This window comes from Ctenopharyngodon idella, chromosome 7, assembly GCF_019924925.1.
Source record: "Ctenopharyngodon idella isolate HZGC_01 chromosome 7, HZGC01, whole genome shotgun sequence".
Taxonomy (NCBI): Eukaryota; Metazoa; Chordata; class Actinopteri; order Cypriniformes; family Xenocyprididae; genus Ctenopharyngodon; species Ctenopharyngodon idella.
The window spans coordinates 28,880,683-28,897,796 of record NC_067226.1 but is presented as its reverse complement, the minus strand read 5'-3'; the positions used below and the strand labels follow the sequence as shown (position 1 = coordinate 28,897,796).

General features: G+C 35.5%; 2 protein-coding genes and 1 long non-coding RNA gene across 24 annotated transcripts in view; 1 reads left to right on the top strand and 2 right to left on the bottom strand.

The window, feature by feature from the left end:
• The window catches only part of LOC127516321 (uncharacterized), a 251,302-nt gene extending 247,601 nt beyond the window's left edge, over positions 1-3,701 (bottom strand). For both annotated transcript variants that reach the window (XR_007930973.1, XR_007930972.1), the window contains exon 1: positions 3,620-3,701. This is a non-coding gene — a long non-coding RNA (uncharacterized LOC127516321). The remainder of the gene's footprint in view (positions 1-3,619) is intronic.
• LOC127516298 (Fc receptor-like protein 5) overlaps positions 1-8,801 on the top strand; it is a 237,800-nt gene extending 228,999 nt beyond the window's left edge. For all 4 annotated transcript variants that reach the window (XM_051900802.1, XM_051900800.1, XM_051900803.1 and 1 more), the window contains 18 exons: positions 143-400; positions 496-756; positions 1,262-1,603; positions 2,713-2,991; positions 3,334-3,684; positions 3,760-4,038; positions 4,127-4,390; positions 5,017-5,262; positions 5,367-5,486; positions 5,658-5,738; positions 5,848-5,898; positions 5,978-6,046; positions 6,244-6,318; positions 6,397-6,474; positions 6,759-6,812; positions 7,359-7,418; positions 7,572-7,646; positions 7,883-8,801. In XM_051900802.1, the coding sequence (XP_051756762.1) occupies positions 143-400; positions 496-756; positions 1,262-1,603; positions 2,713-2,991; positions 3,334-3,684; positions 3,760-4,038; positions 4,127-4,390; positions 5,017-5,262; positions 5,367-5,486; positions 5,658-5,738; positions 5,848-5,898; positions 5,978-6,046; positions 6,244-6,318; positions 6,397-6,474; positions 6,759-6,812; positions 7,359-7,418; positions 7,572-7,646; positions 7,883-7,890 (2,951 nt within the window). In that variant the 3' untranslated portion in view covers positions 7,891-8,801. The remainder of the gene's footprint in view (positions 1-142; positions 401-495; positions 757-1,261; positions 1,604-2,712; positions 2,992-3,333; positions 3,685-3,759; positions 4,039-4,126; positions 4,391-5,016; positions 5,263-5,366; positions 5,487-5,657; positions 5,739-5,847; positions 5,899-5,977; positions 6,047-6,243; positions 6,319-6,396; positions 6,475-6,758; positions 6,813-7,358; positions 7,419-7,571; positions 7,647-7,882) is intronic.
• A 6,436-nt stretch (positions 8,802-15,237) lies between these two features.
• LOC127516295 (Fc receptor-like protein 5) overlaps positions 15,238-17,114 on the bottom strand; it is a 192,660-nt gene continuing 190,783 nt past the window's right edge. For all 18 annotated transcript variants that reach the window (XM_051900781.1, XM_051900783.1, XM_051900782.1 and 15 more), the window contains 6 exons: positions 16,952-17,026; positions 16,791-16,868; positions 16,453-16,506; positions 16,069-16,128; positions 15,854-15,927; positions 15,238-15,619 (listed from right to left, as the gene is read on the bottom strand). In XM_051900781.1, the coding sequence (XP_051756741.1) occupies positions 15,857-15,927; positions 16,069-16,128; positions 16,453-16,506; positions 16,791-16,868; positions 16,952-17,026 (338 nt within the window). In that variant the 3' untranslated portion in view covers positions 15,238-15,619; positions 15,854-15,856. The remainder of the gene's footprint in view (positions 15,620-15,853; positions 15,928-16,068; positions 16,129-16,452; positions 16,507-16,790; positions 16,869-16,951; positions 17,027-17,114) is intronic.

Genomic DNA, 17,114 nt, shown 5'->3' with positions numbered 1-17,114 from the left:
ACTAGTGGGAGCAGAAAAGACACACTTCCCTTTAAATCAAAATAAATTACATAGATTAGTGTATAAAAACAGAAGAATACTGAAGAATATGACCAATAACACCTATAAATGAGCTCAACACTGAATCACTGTACACTTACAGATAAACCGAAGCCAATTCTGACTGTAAGTCCCCAGAGTTCAGTGTTCACTGGAGACACAGTTACTCTCAGCTGTGACGTGGGACAGTCAACTGGATGGACGTTTCTCTGGAGGAAAGACTCAAACCGTGAATCCATTGATCATTCAACTAAAACAATCAGTTCTGTGAGAGTCTCTGATGGAGGAACATACCAGTGCAGAGCAGAGAGAGGAAAATACTACACAGAGCTCAGTGATACAATTAAGATAACAGTGAGAGGTAAGTGCTCTTTCAGTTTGTAGATTTTTCAATGAAAGCTAATTTTGAGTTTTAAAAAATTCAAACATGAAGTGTGTTGTTTGCTCTTTTCACAGAGAGACCCAAACCTGTAGTGCGTGTTCAGCCTGATGTTCGTGTGTTCAGAGGAGAGACGGTCACTCTCACATGTGACATACAGGAGGCAGGAGTCTGGCGGTACAACTGGTATAAAGATCATTACAGCACAGGACAAGACAAGAACTATAAAATCACATCTGTGGATTGGTCTCATGCTGGTGTGTACAGCTGTAGAGGAACCCAGACTAAAGCCTCACAGTACTCACAGTTCAGTGACAGAGTTATGCTGACAGTATCAGGTGAGTGTGTTCATCTTTTCATTACATCACTTTAACCCTAAGACATTGAGTAGAAAACCAGGCAAATTTTAGCTTACTTTACTCACACCTATCATAGTCAGATTATGTTATAGTTAAGCATTTGCAAACAGCTGTGAGTGACAGAGACTACAAGGCTGATTAAGATCACAGATCTTTTCATAGTACATCATCTATATCCTCCAGACATGTTCAGTTCATTCCAGTGATCTGCTGCCCTTCAGATCATCTGCAGATGAATGAAACTGTCAGTGGGAGACTTGATCACCTCAGTCAGAACGAGTCAGGATAGAAATGATGTTATGGAGCCACAATTTTTATCTGTTGTGGAGTGTTGTCGAAGCAGGTTTTGACTAGTCGTCAATACCTTTACTAGTGGAAATAAAGTCAGTTCATACAGAATCTACAAGATTTTAACGTTTTCAGATGAATTTGCATGAAACCTTTTAGTTGAACAAATTATTAACACATTTGTGTTTCTTCACAGATTCACCCATATATACATTGACTGTGACACCAGACAGATCTGTGTTCACTGGAGAGACAGTCAATCTGAAGTGTGAGATAGAGACTTACAGTGACTGGAAAAGGAGAAATGGTCTGACACATGACTGGAGAAATGACTGGACACATGAGTGGAGATATGAGTGGTATAAAGGCAGCAGATCCAGTGTGAAGTTACAGACGTTTGTGCGTTACACTGTATACAGAGACACTCTCAGTATTGTTAAAGCTGTTACATCTGATCAGGGTCAGTACTGGTGTAGAGGACTGAGAGATGGAAGACCAAACTCATCACAATCAAGCTCTGTTTCTCTCTATGTGAAGGGTGAGTTGAACATCATTGTCCTCATAAACTCTCTCTACTGTGATCACACAGCCAATCGAGAGACTGTGGTTTTGTTCAGAATGGAAAACTATCTTACTGCTTACTGAATTCAGCATATTATACTGTATTATACCTATTTCTTAATAGTATGTGAAACAGATCATATTATGCCACAATGATTCAATGATTCATTGTCACACGACCTCATCACATTACATTAATTTGGCACTCTTTTTTACTGTCTTAAATTATATAAATATTGTACAACCTGCAGTTATGTGAATACAAAAGACTATAGCAAACTAGAAATGAATATCAGTGTATCATTTTTATTTTTTACCAATAATCACAAACATGTTTGGTGTAATTAAAACAAAAATGCATAGAAAACGGAAGTTTTGTCTGCATTATGCTCCAACATCAGTATTCTTTTGCTGATAATTTCAGCCTTGTGTGTGTGTGATATATTTTTAGAAGTGTTTTAAGAGAAATGTAACGTTCAAGTCTGAAAATCTTGGTTAACTTCATTAATGATTATCTGCAGCTGAATGAAACGGTCAGAGGGAGACATGATCTTCTCAGTCAGAACAATGTCAGGATAGAAATGTTATGGAGCCACAGTTTATCTGTTGTTGAGTGTTGTCGAAGCAGTCTTTCAGACTAGAATACTGAGGACGTGATGTTTTTGTTTTTTAGTTATGTGCTGATCGCTATTATAATGAAGGAAAAAAATGGCTCAAAAAAGACACAATTGTTGAAACAAAAATGACTAAGAAGAGTATTTTAGTCTGCATCATCATGACATCACAGCACATCAGACAGTCTTTCTGACAGCATTAACCTGGTGATGGTCACGAGTAACTAGATCTGAGCAAAACCCAAACATTATAGTTCTTATAGTCTAGATATGAATGTCAACATTTCATTTAGTTTTTACTAATAATTACAAACATTTTTAATGTAGTTCATATTCAGATCTGTTTAATGTTATCCGTATTTCAACACTTATACTCTTCTGTATCCACTGTTGCAGACAAATACTAATGATTTGTCAAACACAGGTGAACTCTGACTCTTGAGGATCTGAATCTGTTCTTGTTCTCCTGCAGGTCTAAAGCCAAAGCCTGAACTCACATCAGATCCTGCAGGAGCTGCACTGACAGGAAACACAGTGACTTTGACCTGTCGCATGGATCCGTCTACTGGATACTGGGACCTTTACTGGTACAAACACACACTGAACCCTGAGACAGAGAAGAGAGAAACAAACTCCTACAGACTGAAGATTGATTCAGTGTCTGATGGAGGCCAGTACTGGTGTAGAGCTGGAAGAGGGAAACCAGTCTATTACACAAACTACAGTGATGCACTGTGGGTCAATGTTACAGGTGAGAGAGAACATGTGATTCAACATACAGATCAGAGACAATATCTACAGAACGTGTAAAACTTTAAATAAATGAGCGTTTCCACTACGAAAGCAATCCAGTCTAATATGTTTTTCGACTGCCTCTGGAAGTGGTCGAAAGTGGACAAGCTCAAATCATTTTTACACCCTGTTTGCTCCTGTATTTAGCATCGTCCACTTGTGATCCGATCGACCAAACCGCATTTTAATACCAGGTGGAAACAAGACCAGAGAGAACAGTGTGATGCAACATACAGATCAGAGACAATATCTGCAGAATGTCTAAAACTTTAAATAAATGTAATAATCTGTGTTTGTACAGAGAGTCCTAAAGCTGTGCTGACGGTACGACCTGATAAAAATGTGTTCAGAAGAGAAACAGTCACTCTCAGATGTGAGATAAAGTGGGGAGGAGACACTGAGTGGACATACAGATGGGAAATAAATGGAACCAACAACTTGAATATAAACTCTGCCAATCGATGTACAAAACAAGAGTGCTGCACCAGTGGAGTCAATAAACAGAAACACAGAGATGCTGTCAGTCTGTGCTCAACACAAGAGTTGAACATCAGCAGTGTTAAATACTTTCACAGTGGTAAATACACCTGTACAGGACAGATAAACACTCAGATCTCTCAGCGCAGTGATGCTGTTACACTGACTGTATCAGGTGAGTTTGTGTTTGTTGTGATCAGCTTCTCCATCAGTTTCTCTATGGCTCTGTAACTCATGATGTTTTGTTCAGCTGAAGCTCAGGCAGCAGTGCGAGTGTCTCCACAGCCGTGGCTGACTGAAGGAGAATCAGTGACTCTGATCTGTGAGGTTTCAGGCTCCTCTACAGGCTGGACATTCAGCTGGTTCAGAGATCATGATCATCTGTCAGACAGCAGCAGAGGAGCTGGAGGATCTTACACTCTCAGTCCTGCTGCTCTACAGCACACAGGAGTTTATACGTGCAGAGCAGAGAGAGGACGACCAGCCTATTACACACACAACAGCAGCACACAGCCACTGTGGGTCACTGGTGAGTGTTTATGTTTGTGCTCATCCATATTTGTATTTCATTGCAGTCTCTGTGCTGTCAGTTTTGAATGAGATTTTCTTCTTTTCAGGTGTTTCTTCTTCAGTGTCTCTGGTCATCAATCCCAGCAGAAGTCAACACTTCTCATCTGACTCTCTCTCTCTGAGCTGTGAGGATCAGAGTAACTCTGCTGGATGGACAGTGAGAAGATACACAGACAAAGACACAAACACTTGTTCAACACAAATAGGATCTGCATGTGTAATCGAGTCTCTCAGCACATCTGACACTGGAGTGTACTGGTGTCAGTCTGAATCTGGAGAGAAACGTCATCCTCGAAACATCACTGTACATGGTGAGTCCTGTTTCTAATCACATCATCTACTAATGTAATAATCTAAATTCTAATGACAGTCTACACACATTTTCTACTAATTGTTTTCTGTACAGCTGATCACAGGCTGACTCCTGCACAATTATTTGAATTATTTGAGTTTTTCCACATATATCTATTATTATTATGTTAGATAAGCACACCACTAAATAGTACATAAAAGCAAAGCAAAATGTGATTGGTCACTTTTCATGTTCATCAGACAGTCTCTTCTAATATAAACTGGCAGATTAAGCTGCAAAATGGACCTGATTTTATGCCTGTGGTTAAAAATCTGATACACAATCAACACTCTCATGGCAATTTGTAACTATTTTATATTTTGGAAGATTGGTGGCTATAATGCGTATGAATTTATACAGTCTTATTTGTGTTTTTACAATCTTTTGCCCCACTGATGCAGGGGTAGACCTTCATTGTTTGCTTTTTTCTAAAAATTTGCACATTTCCTTACAAAACATTGTATGACTTTAAAAGTGCAGGAAGCATAAAGTACAATGCAATTAATAATATCAGTATTTTGCTAATGTATTGTTTTGCTATTCTTACTATTTTCAGTATTAAGCACACATTTCTTGTGTTTGTAGATGGTGAAGTGATTCTGGTGAGTTCTGTTGATCCTGTGATTGAGGGAGAGACTCTGAATCTACACTGTTTACATCGATCTACAAACTCCCCGATCCTCAGCGCTGATTTCTATAAAGACGGATCACTGGTCCAGAATCAGACGACAGGAGAGATGAACATCACTACTGTCTCAAAGTCACATGAGGGTTTCTACTACTGTAAAACAGAGAGAGGACAGTCACTCCACAGCTGGATCTCAGTCAGAGGTCTCTGAATAATTAGTGATTTTATGTATTTTTGTAAAATGATCATACAGTATCATATGTTATTCACTAATAGATCTGTGTGTTTGTCACGTTCTCCTCAACAGCTCCTCAATCATCTTCTCAATCATCTTCTCTTCTGGTTATTGGTGTTTCTGTAGGATTGAGTTTTTTCTTGTTGTTCCTCGTCTCACTGGTTCTGCTGTGGAGACACAAAAACAACAAAGGTTTGGAGCAGTTCATGTTATGAATGACTAAACCACATGAACAGCAACAAATGGAAGATACAGTTTCTGAATCACTGCATGTTTATTAACAAAATGAGCATTTAATGCATGTAAACAAAATATGTGAAAATACTCTTTAAGTGACCCTAATGGTCTTTGTCTCTATTATAGATCATCACCGTAACACTCAACAGACATCAGACTCAAATCGATCTGGAGAATCTCATGTGGAAAACTCTCCTCTGCAGCCTGGTCAGACTCAATAACAAATCATTTACATTTATTTATTAATTTATTTTTTCCCTTGATAATTACCTTGCTTTTCATCTTTTTCCTCAAATACTTGTTTGCTGTCCTGCAGGTTCAGATCACATTTATGATGACGTGGCTGCAGTGAATAATGGAGATAAAGGTTGAGCCTTAAAACTTATTATAAAAAATCTACACATGTATCATAAAAAATAATTAAATCCTTGATTGACTCTTTCCAGATCCAACGCCATCTTCAGACATTACATATTCAGAGGTCACTGTTAAGAAAAAGAGATCCGTGGATAAAGGTTTTTTAAAAAATCTTCACTGAAAATTCCTTAAGTTGAAATACTCTAAGTAATACAACTTAACTGAGTCAATGTAAAAAGATAACTCAAAAAATTAAGTTGAGAGAACAAATCTGTATTTATCTGTCTGTATGTGTCTGTATTTATATTGCATAAAATATAAATAGATATTTTCAGGAATATCTGTTTTTTTCCAGACAATACTACGGCAGAGTCAAACATTGTGATGTACTCAGAAGTCGGAACTAAAGTAAAGAAATTCAAAAGCAAAGGTGAGATCCTGTTTTTCCTGAAGTACAATATTTCCAGCATGTTCTGCATAATCTGATTGATTTTCTGTTCTGTATTAGATATTAATACTTCAGGACCCAGTGATTTGACTTACGCACAGATCAATATACAGGACAAAAAGAAAAGCAAGGGTAAAGGTAAACGCACAACAAACTGCATCTAAACACAACTGTCCGAATGAATCACATTTAACTAGATATAATAATTAATGCTTCTATAATATCAGGAAACCTTTTTACAATCATAAACAGAACTGATAAAGCCAACTTCAGTTTGAAAATGTAACAACAGCCACAAAAATCACATCTGTCTGTGTTTACTGAAATTAATGAAACAGAGCATTTCAAAATTAATATCGGAGATGATCAAAACAGGCCTGTGCTGAGAGTCAGATAATCAAGCTGCTGTTTTTCCATGACAGGCGCTGGACTTGCTGATGTTCTGATTAAAATGAAATCTAAGGAGAAATACAGAGGTAAATAAAGAGATGCTCTGAAATATATAGCAGGTTATAATAAAATTATGTAAAATATATAATATTTTAACAGAACCTGATAATAAAGTTTCATTGTGGTTTGAGATGATCTGTTCTCTCTTCATATTATTATCAGGGTAACACTTTTATTTTGATGGTCCCCTTTAGACATTCTGTTGACTATAAGTAACATTGCAACTACATGTCAACTAAGTTTCATTGGAGTATTAGAAGACTGTCTGCTTAATATCTGCTAACACTTTATTTTGATGATCCCCAACAGACATTCTGACCTGAAGTAACTTTGCAAGTGAATGTCAACTTATTCTACTAACCCGAACCCTAACACCTAACTACAGTCTACTACAGTCTACTAATACTCTAATGAAAGTTAGTTGACATGTAGGTGCAGCGTTACTTATGGTCAACAGAATGTCTAAAGGCCACCATCAAAATAAAGTGTAATTATTATTGGTTATTAGTGTAGTTGCAGATGTATAGCGTTATGTTTCTTCGCTCTGTTTCTGTTCTGTTGTTCACTATCAGGGAAGAGCAGCGAGTCTGGAGACACTTTATACTCTGAATTGAACCACAACACAGATAGAGGTGAGAGAAACACAAAGTCAAACATCATCGCTGTTAACGTCAGAACCATTAATCTTAACTATTACACATTAACAGATCAGAATGATTCAATCATGTGGCTCATTGAGGAAGTGTAAAAATCTTGCACTTTATCATGACATTTATGTTCTTCAGGTGTTGATGCTGAAGTCGGTGATGCAACTTGTGCTCAAGTCTTTAAGAAGAAAGGTCACAAAAAGAATAAAACACGTAAGAATTTTGTTACAACTGTACAATGATTTTACAATAACTGACAATTAGTTCACAATTTGCACTTTCATGTAGAATGTAAATCTGCTTTAAGTGATTCAGTTCAGTTATTTGTGAGGATCAGCGGTTCATCGTGATCTTAAAACTGTAAATCATCAACAGCATGAGCTCAAATCAGAGGTTTGCATTATTCACATTACCTGAATAATTCATCAAACTGGATTCTCTTTTTAAAGGTCCCTGAGATCAGCGAAGAGAACAGACGCAAGAAGAGAAACACCAGCAGAAGAAATGAATCTGAGTCAAATGCTTATGTACATGCTTGAATGAAAGAGAATTGCACTATATTATCTGTACACATATTGTGTAAACAATTAAATCTAATATATAGTAAAACATTTTCTAGTGAGCATTTATGTTTAACACGTTACCTGTCTTATCAAATAGAGCCTGTGTTTTTGCCAAGATAAGATAATTTTTCTTATAGCATATATATTGTTTTCTTTCTTTTTTTTTTTTTATGCTGCAGTTAATGAAGTGTGAGATTTCTATTTGATAAATAAAAACATAACATTATCTTTGCATGAGTTTTTCATGTTTTAATTTGTTAACCTAAGGTCATAAGGGTTTAAAATGTTAAAAATATTGTTCTTACATTGTTGTTATTCTTACGAACAAAAGTAATGACCGTATTTTGAACAGTTCAGTTCAGGTCACGGGTGTTTTCAGTGTATTTTCTGATTTTCTGATGCTGTGACTAATCTGACCTACAAAGAGAAAATACAGTAATGAATATGAAAACTGGTAGCAATCAAAATTCATTGAAATCTATACGAGAAAACCATGAACCATGAAGGCCTGTTCACATGTTTGAGATTAACTTCTGGTGTCAGTCCAGCGAATCTTGCAGGGGCTTCATGAAGGGGCACCAGTGGTGGAATAGGGTGCATAGTAAGGCGGCATATTTCAGCTGCCATTAAACTTCATCAAAGAACATCTAAATTTAAAGGATCCTTTGAAGGCAGCCTTAGTTTTGCGTCCTTCATTCAGCTCATTTTGAACAATGCATCAAGTGTATCTTTTACATCCTTCAATTACCAACAATCCTTTGCACAAATTCCAATTCATAAATAAAAAAAGAAAAGAAAAAAGAGAGAGATGATAGAAAACGAGTCATCACTGAGCTTGGTTGAATTTATTATGAAATGTAAGATATATTTTTATTTCTGAGATAAAAGCATACATTTTATCTTTTCTTTTAGTATAATTTAACACTAGTGAGTGCAAAATAATTTGTATTCAAATTTATTCAATTTATTCTTTTGATTTATTTATTTTATTAACTATTCCTTTTTATAAATCTTATTAATCTCTTCTTTATTAATTCTAGCCATTGATGTTATTGACTTCTTTAGTCATTTATTTGATTATTTCCAACCTTTGGTTTATCTTCTGTGCTGTAAGATCGAGTGGGTGTATTTTCCATCAGATTTGATTAGGTGATGCACTTTTAATATGTCTATTTCCATCTCTGCAGATATTAGATAATGTAAGATCTGTGATATTCTCTTAAAAGTGTCAAAACAACACCTTGTATTTCTATTTTCATTTGTCTTGTAAAAACACATCGGGCACAACGAGGCTAAAGGCACATCAGGGTAAAAGGCACATTTATTCTCTTTTAAACCATTAGATGGCACAAAATTTCAGCTCAGCACTTTTCTTAACAACCACTTTTGGTGATGCACATGGAAATTTGGCTGATCCTTGAAATTTGGCCACTTGCCAAGTTGATTCTCTGTTAAATTGATCTGATATTTAATGTTCTTAAAATGTTGTTGATTTATGTAGCAAATGAGAATCGATAAAATTATTGACTGTATTTTGAGCCAAAGGTCTTTTTAGATTTGTTCAAGCTAATTAAAGCAACATTATTCCGTTATTTCTTTTTTAATAACGGAAGAAGGTATTTGGGGTAAAAGGCGCCCCTGCTGCTGGGGCTAAAGGCACAATAATTAACATAATAAATAGCTGTCTGACTTTTTCATTTGTTGACAGTTAGATTCAGATGGTAAATATTATATATTAAATTGGGTGTCCACCATATTTATAATGAAACCATCATATTTAAAAATATGATATTAATCATGTTATATAATAAAATATATTTTTTTGTTACTGGCACCCTGTTGTAAAGCTATATTAAATTATTATGGGATCTCATTCAATGCTTTCAGAATCTTCACTTTTTGAAATATTTTTTTCTAATCTTTTATTTTTAAAATTAGCATATTTTAATGACAATATTTAATGAACAAAAAATAAATTAATCAAAATAAACAGAAAATAGTACAAACTTTGTTTAAGTGGTTGTTTTGAACATGTATTACCTTAGACATTATGCGAAACATATTACTTTAGCTAATGTATTTTAGTAAATTTGTGCCTTTGGCCCATGCTGGTTTAACCCCGTGTGTGGGGTAAAAGACTCACCTTGCCACCTCATACATTTATAAGGTTTTTAAACAAACAAACAAATTACTTTTATGATTTAATTTCACACAAAATCTGTTGCTCCATTAATGTTCAATAAAAACATATATATTTTTCTATAAATATGGGAGTAGTAAAAAGCACATTTTTATTAAGGTGTGACTTTAGTCCCTTTGTACCCTGTTCATGTTGACTCTTGCCCTCTCATTGTCTGTGTGTTTTAGTTCTTTTTTGTTATCAAACACATATTACAAAAAAGCATAAAAAAAATGGAATTCTATATATATATATATACATTCACAAAAAGGCAAAATTTTTGAAAAAACACTGCCAGAGAAAAACATCTGACTGACTTCCACTGTGACAATTAGCCCCGACGTCCATTAATTCAGATTACCAAGCATTAACTTCGTTAGTATTAATTCTGATTTGTGTTCCCTATTTGTGTATCTCTCTTAAAAATGGTAAGCAACGTTAACCAGGCAGATGAGAAAATGGATAAAAAGACCAAAAAAGAGCAACCCAGGAGAAATAAGCAACCAGGTTAGAGAATATGAAGCTTTCCACAGCCTTGTAACCTTCACTAAAATCAGCCAATGAAGGGTTTAATGTTTCCTAACTTAAACATTGTGTCGAGTTTTCTATACTGTGTAAAACAAGGAACTCCAACCCTGCCCCTGGAGAGCTACCATCCAGCAGAGTTCAGATCCAACCCTGATCAAACACACCTGAAGCAGATAATCATGGTGTTCAGAGCTACCTGAAAATCACAGGCAGGGTTGGAGCTGAAGTCTGCAGGTAGGTAACCATCCAGGTTCAGGGTTGGAGACATCTGGTGTATAACAATCTTTTAAGTGTCTGATTGTTTAGTATATACTTCTTGAAGCTTGAAAAAATCGTGGCCAGATTTAAATGTTTATGGCCCCAGTAAAATCTGCATTATTATGTCTTCACAGCAGAAGTTGGAGACGGTTCCTCTCCTCATCTGCAGGTAATGATTCTCAGAAAAAAGAGTTTGAGCTGTTGACTGTGTGTGACCCAGGAGACAAGTAAGAGATAAAGCAGTTCTCCATCTTTTCTACTGTACTCCTAATGCACAAGGCTTCATTTGACTGGTTAAATGCTGTAAAATTCATATTTCTGTATTAAAGCAGGTAAATTGTATGAATAATAGATCAATCTTAGTATTAATATTTCTTCCAACAGTAGTTAAAGGGACGAAACCCTCTCCCAGCTTCAACAGTTCTTCCACACCCAACGGATCTTCCCATCCAGAGTCTCAGGAGACACATCCTGTACAAAATCAGAGCTTATTCTGTCAGGTTTACAAGTATTAAATGCTAATCCATCTTTTCTGCTGTGTATTAAATATTTTAATACTGGATTCTATTTAATAAAGCATTTAAAATGTGCATGATGTACGATAAAATGCTTGACTAAAACAGCATCATGTCTTTATAGACATGGCCGCTGCTCTGACTTATGTTCCCGTTGATCCTGAATGGTGGGTAAAAGTACAGAATTTTGTGTGTTGCTGCAGGTTATGAACCCCAAATCTGGACAAGCACAATATGTAATGGTCTGTGTTTCCCTGAGCCTTGCATTTTGTAGGGAGAATGACGGAGGTGAATATATGCTGCACCACTCTGTTCTGGTTTGCTTTTCTTTAAACAAAATATAATGTTTTGCATATTATAATTGAGCCATGTTTGGTAGTGTTTTGTTGTGCATGTCCGTGTACACTAGGTTTAGATTTGTGCAAGGTGTGTGTTAAGAAGAAAGTGTTTTGCTTTGTTTCTCCTTGATCTTTCATCCTGTTGAAGTTCTTCTTTTCCTGTTTTTAATTTGTTGTAGTCACGTACACCTTTTAAGGAGTGCCTTGTTATTTCCTATAAGAGCCACACTGTTCTATTCTTGCCTATAAGGAGTTATTCACTCCTTAATGCTTCTTTGATCTGGATGAGACAATACATGAATTTAGCTTTCCTTTGTTTTATATTGGCTTAACGCCCTAGACTTTTGCTATTTAAAAGTTACAGCGAGCTCAATAAACTTTGACTTCGAGTGAGCAGCACTTCTCGTGTTTGTTACAGTGTTATTTGAAAGACTAACCTGGAAAGAGATGCAGTAACAGCCTTTACCCAACTTCTTTAATATTCCACTGTTTAGTGGTTGTGTTCTTCAAAGATTGTAGCTAGAAATGCTGTAAAGACTTTACAAGACAGCTTCAGGAAGAAATTTCCCTTTTTTTTTAAAAAATAAATGTTTCAAGAAGTGTTTCCTTTTCTTGATGTATGATGATCTTCAGAGAGCAGAGAGAAGCCAGGGTCAAATAGAAACGGACAGCAGGTTTCCAAACATTTCATCATAATATTGAGGAAAAAGAATAGAGTTGCACTGCTAACACCACATGAAAGACATAGACAGCAGTTCATGATGGTTGGTTGGGAGGTTGGTTGCATGAACAAATTAATTACCAATTAACTGGTAATTAATTCAGGAACATTTGAAACACAGCAGCATTATCTTATAATCTTCATGTTTCTTAAACAGGAGGAAGTACCAGCTGTCGTAAATGCACAGGACAGTACACTCACTGGAGTTTGGGAAGCCATTTGTTTTGTGGTAAGACTTTGTTGTACATTTTCAGTTGTCTCATTCGTTCCTTCATTGATCATTTGTAACCCCCACGCTCTGGTTTCTCCCACATCACTTGGTTGATTTGAGTCAATCTTGCTTCTAACACCACATTTGCATTCCCTCTGGCCCGGGACGTCTCATGGCAGCATCTGGGATTTGTTTTTGGTCGGTTTCTGGCTAGTGTCTTGCTTCTCTTGTCATTTGGGGGCTGTACATAGTTTAGCCTGTTGCCTGTTCTGCCTTTTGGCCTGTATATCCATTTGAGAGCTTCAGAGGTTTATCCAGAGCACCGATTCATAACTTTTGCCAGTGTGAACAACTCTTCAGGATGAAGATATTTTTTTTGTTCCTCAACAACTTTCCTTCCTGATCATCAGACTTATGGTTATACTATCAACAACAGGTTCAGGGGATAAAACATGTTTATACCTTTGCCATAACCTATAGGAAAAATTATGCACAAAAAACAAATTTTAAATGTTTAACAATATGTTGGTTTACCAATTATAACATTACATGTATGGCAGATGCTTTTATCCAAAGTGACTTGCATTGCATTCAATTACATCTGTTCATGCAACCCATGACCTTGGTGTTGCGAGCACCGCACTCTAGTTCGAGCTACTACAATGCTAAACAAAATACAACAAAACAAAATATAGGATTGAACAATCCTGAAGGAATGGAATTAACTGAACGGTACACATTTGAGAGACACACATGCATGTTACAGGACAGTCAGGCTATGGAAAATTTGACACCTCCTCCTTAAAACCATGATCATGAGGCCCTTATTTTTACAGTCCATGTTCATATTGAAAATCAAAACCAAGCAAGCTGCTTTGCATCTTTTTTTTTTTTTCTTTCTTTTTTTTTTTTTTTTTAAAGTGTAGCATGATGGTATTTCTTCCACCCATTGTATTTGATCAGGACTCTTGTCTTTTTTCCACGGGTGGGCTGTTTCAGGTACACCTGGCTGCACACTCACTCTGATTGGTTCAATCGTTTTTCATATGCAATGCATACATGATAGAAAATGTGTTCATAGTTGGTGAAGGTCAGAGCAGTGCATTGATTGATGAGCGAATGTCATCAATCCAGTTACAAAACTCTAAAAGAGAGGTGTGCAGCACAAATAAAATCTAGCACACTTAATCTAAGAATCTGAGACAAATTCAGCTGTTTTTTAATTTAACTCGCTATGTCCGTATCATTGAATCACTGAGTTGTTAGCTACTGCAAGTTAAATATTCTAGAATAAATCAGTCGAATTAAAAAAAAAACATTTATTGTTTCAGTATTTATTGCGAACCAGTTGATTTAAAAGAATCGGTTCAAAAGATTCAGTCGAAATGTGTTTTCCTAATTTTGGCCGCACCTGAAACTGAAACAGAAGTAAAACACACATTTATTCAAGGACGTGAATTTATTGAATGCTGTTAAGCTGAATTTATGAAACTGTTTGCTGAAATAACCACAACATTAAACAACAGCACTGAAATAAAAACACGCTTATCTGTCAGTCAGTTGTGAAAGTTGCGTTCATTACTATAGCAACAGACTCGAGGCGCGTTCTTTCAGAATCATAGCAGGTGCATATAAAAAGATCTCAATTTCATCTCTTTAAAATAACGAGGAACAGATTGTTTCTCTGAAATAAAGTCTGATCACTGACAGCAACGTAGTGTCGGCCCAGATCCGGCCCACATCTGGTTCGAATGTAATTCACATGTACCAGATGTGGGCCGGATCTAGGCCACACTATGTTGCTGTCTGGGATGCTTTGCAATGTAGTGAAGAAAATGAAAGCTTCATACACTCACACGCATAAAAATAACACGGCAGACACACTAGCCTAATGCGGTGTCATTTATCATACAACTGCATGACCAGTAACACCTTCTGCAACTATAATAAGTGTGTCTCCACTGATAACAATACTGATACATTCTTTTTTTATTTCCTTTCTCATACTATATATATGATATGAAATAATCAAAATATCATAAAACATTTAATTCATAATTCATTCCTCTACCTGAAGACCTGACCCTCCTGCTTTGGATAATCAACCAATTAATTTTTTGAAATGTTGTGGGGTCGCTCGTGCGCTAGCCTAAAGACCAGCTTAATTTAGCAAAACAATCATTTCAGGGACATGCGAGTTACAGGCTTATGTTTTTTTTTCCATTTCTGTGCATTATAATGAAGGCTTTGTGAAACTGCACAGCTTTTCTAGTTTTTTAAATGGCATATACCAACTACGAACACATTTTCTATCATGAATGAAATGCGATTGAACCAATCAGAGTACGTCACATGTCGCCCCGACCCAAAACCTAATCTGATTGGTTCAATCGTTCAGTCATTACTTTTGTTCATAAGAATAACAACAATCTAATAACATTTTTAACCCTTGTGACCTTAGATTAACAAATGTGAAAACTCATGCAAAAAAAATCATTTAATGTCTTTATTAAAAATGTTTAAATGTCTTTATTTATCAAATAGAAATCTCCCACTTCATTAACTGCAGCAAAAACATGTATGAAAAAAAATGAAAATTAGAAAACAGTATATGCTATAAGAAAAATCTTTGCAAAAACACAGGCTATATTTGATAAGACAGGTAACATATTAAACATGAATGCTCACTAGAAAATGTTTTACTATATATTATACATGGATATATTTGCTTACATAAGGTTTTTTTTTTTTTTTTTACAGATAATACAGTATACAGTGCAATTCTCTTTCATTCAAGCATGTACTTGAATGAAATCATTTCTTCTGCTGGTGTTTCTCTTCTGGCATCTGTTCTCTTTGCTGATCTCTGGGACCTTTAAAAAGAGAATCCAGTTTGATGAATTATTCAAGTAATGTGGATAATGCAAACCTCTGATTTGAGCTCATGCTGTTGATGATTTACAGTTTTAAGATCACGATGAACCGCTGATCCTCACAAATAACTGAACTGAATCACTTAAAGCAGATTTACATTCTACATGAAAGTGCAAATTGTGAACTAATTGTCAGTTATTGTAAAATCATTGTACAGTTGTAACAATTCTTACATTTTATTTGTTTTTGTGACCTTTCTTCTTTAAAACTTGAGCATAAGTTGCATCACTGACTTCAGCATCAGCACCTGAAGAACACATTTTTTTTTTTTACATTTCCTCAATGAGCCACATGACTTTTTGAATCATTCTGATCTGTTGATGTGTAATTGTTAACGTCAAAACATTAACCTTAACTGTGATGATGTTTGACTTTGTGTTTCTCTCACCTCTATCTGTGTTGTGGTTCAATTCAGAGTATAAAGTGTCTCCAGACTCGCTGCTCTTCCCTGATAGTGAACAACAGAACAGAAACAGAGCGAAGAAACATAATGCTATACATCTGCAACTACACTAATAAATGATAATCCATGATAATATGAAGAGAAAACAGAACCTCTCAAACCACAATTAAACCACATAAGTAATATATTGATTAAAATTGTTAATATCATTTTCAGAATTGAGATACGCTGCTGTGTGTAGATCTTAGACTTTATTTTAATTCATGTTAGCAGGTTCTGTATATTAAAGAATATATATATATTTTTTACATATTTTGTTTTCACATGATCTCTAACCTGCTATATATTTCAGAGCATCTCTTTATTTACCTTTGTATTTCTCCTTAGATTTCATTTCAATCAAAACATCACCAAGTCCAGCGCCTGTCATGGAAAAACAGCAGCTTGATTATCTGACTCTCAGTACAGGCCTGTTTTGATCATCTCTGATATTAATTTTGAAATGCTCTGTTTCATTCATTTCAGTAAACACAGGCAGATGTGATTTTTCTGGCTGTTGTTACATTTCCAAACTGAAGTTGGCTTTATCAGTTCTGTTTATGACTGTAAAAAGGTTTCCTGATATTATAGAAGCATTATATATTATATCTAGTTAAATGTGATTCATTCGGACAGTTGTGTTTAGAAGCAGTTTGTTGTGCGTTTACCTTTGCCTTTGCTTTTCTTTTTGTCCTGTATATTGATCTGTGCGTAAGTCAAATCACTGGGTCCTGCAGTATTAATATCTAATTCAGAACAGAAAATCAATCAGATTATGCAGAACATGCTGGAAAAATTATATTGTACTTCAAGAGAAACAGGATCTTACCTTTGCTTTTGAATTTCTTTACTTTTGTTCCGACTTCTGAGTACATCACATTATTTGGATCTGCCGTGGTATCATCTGGAAAAAATAGTTAAATCATGAAAATATCTATTCATATTTTATGTTATATAAATACAGACACCATCAATATAATTGGTTAATGACT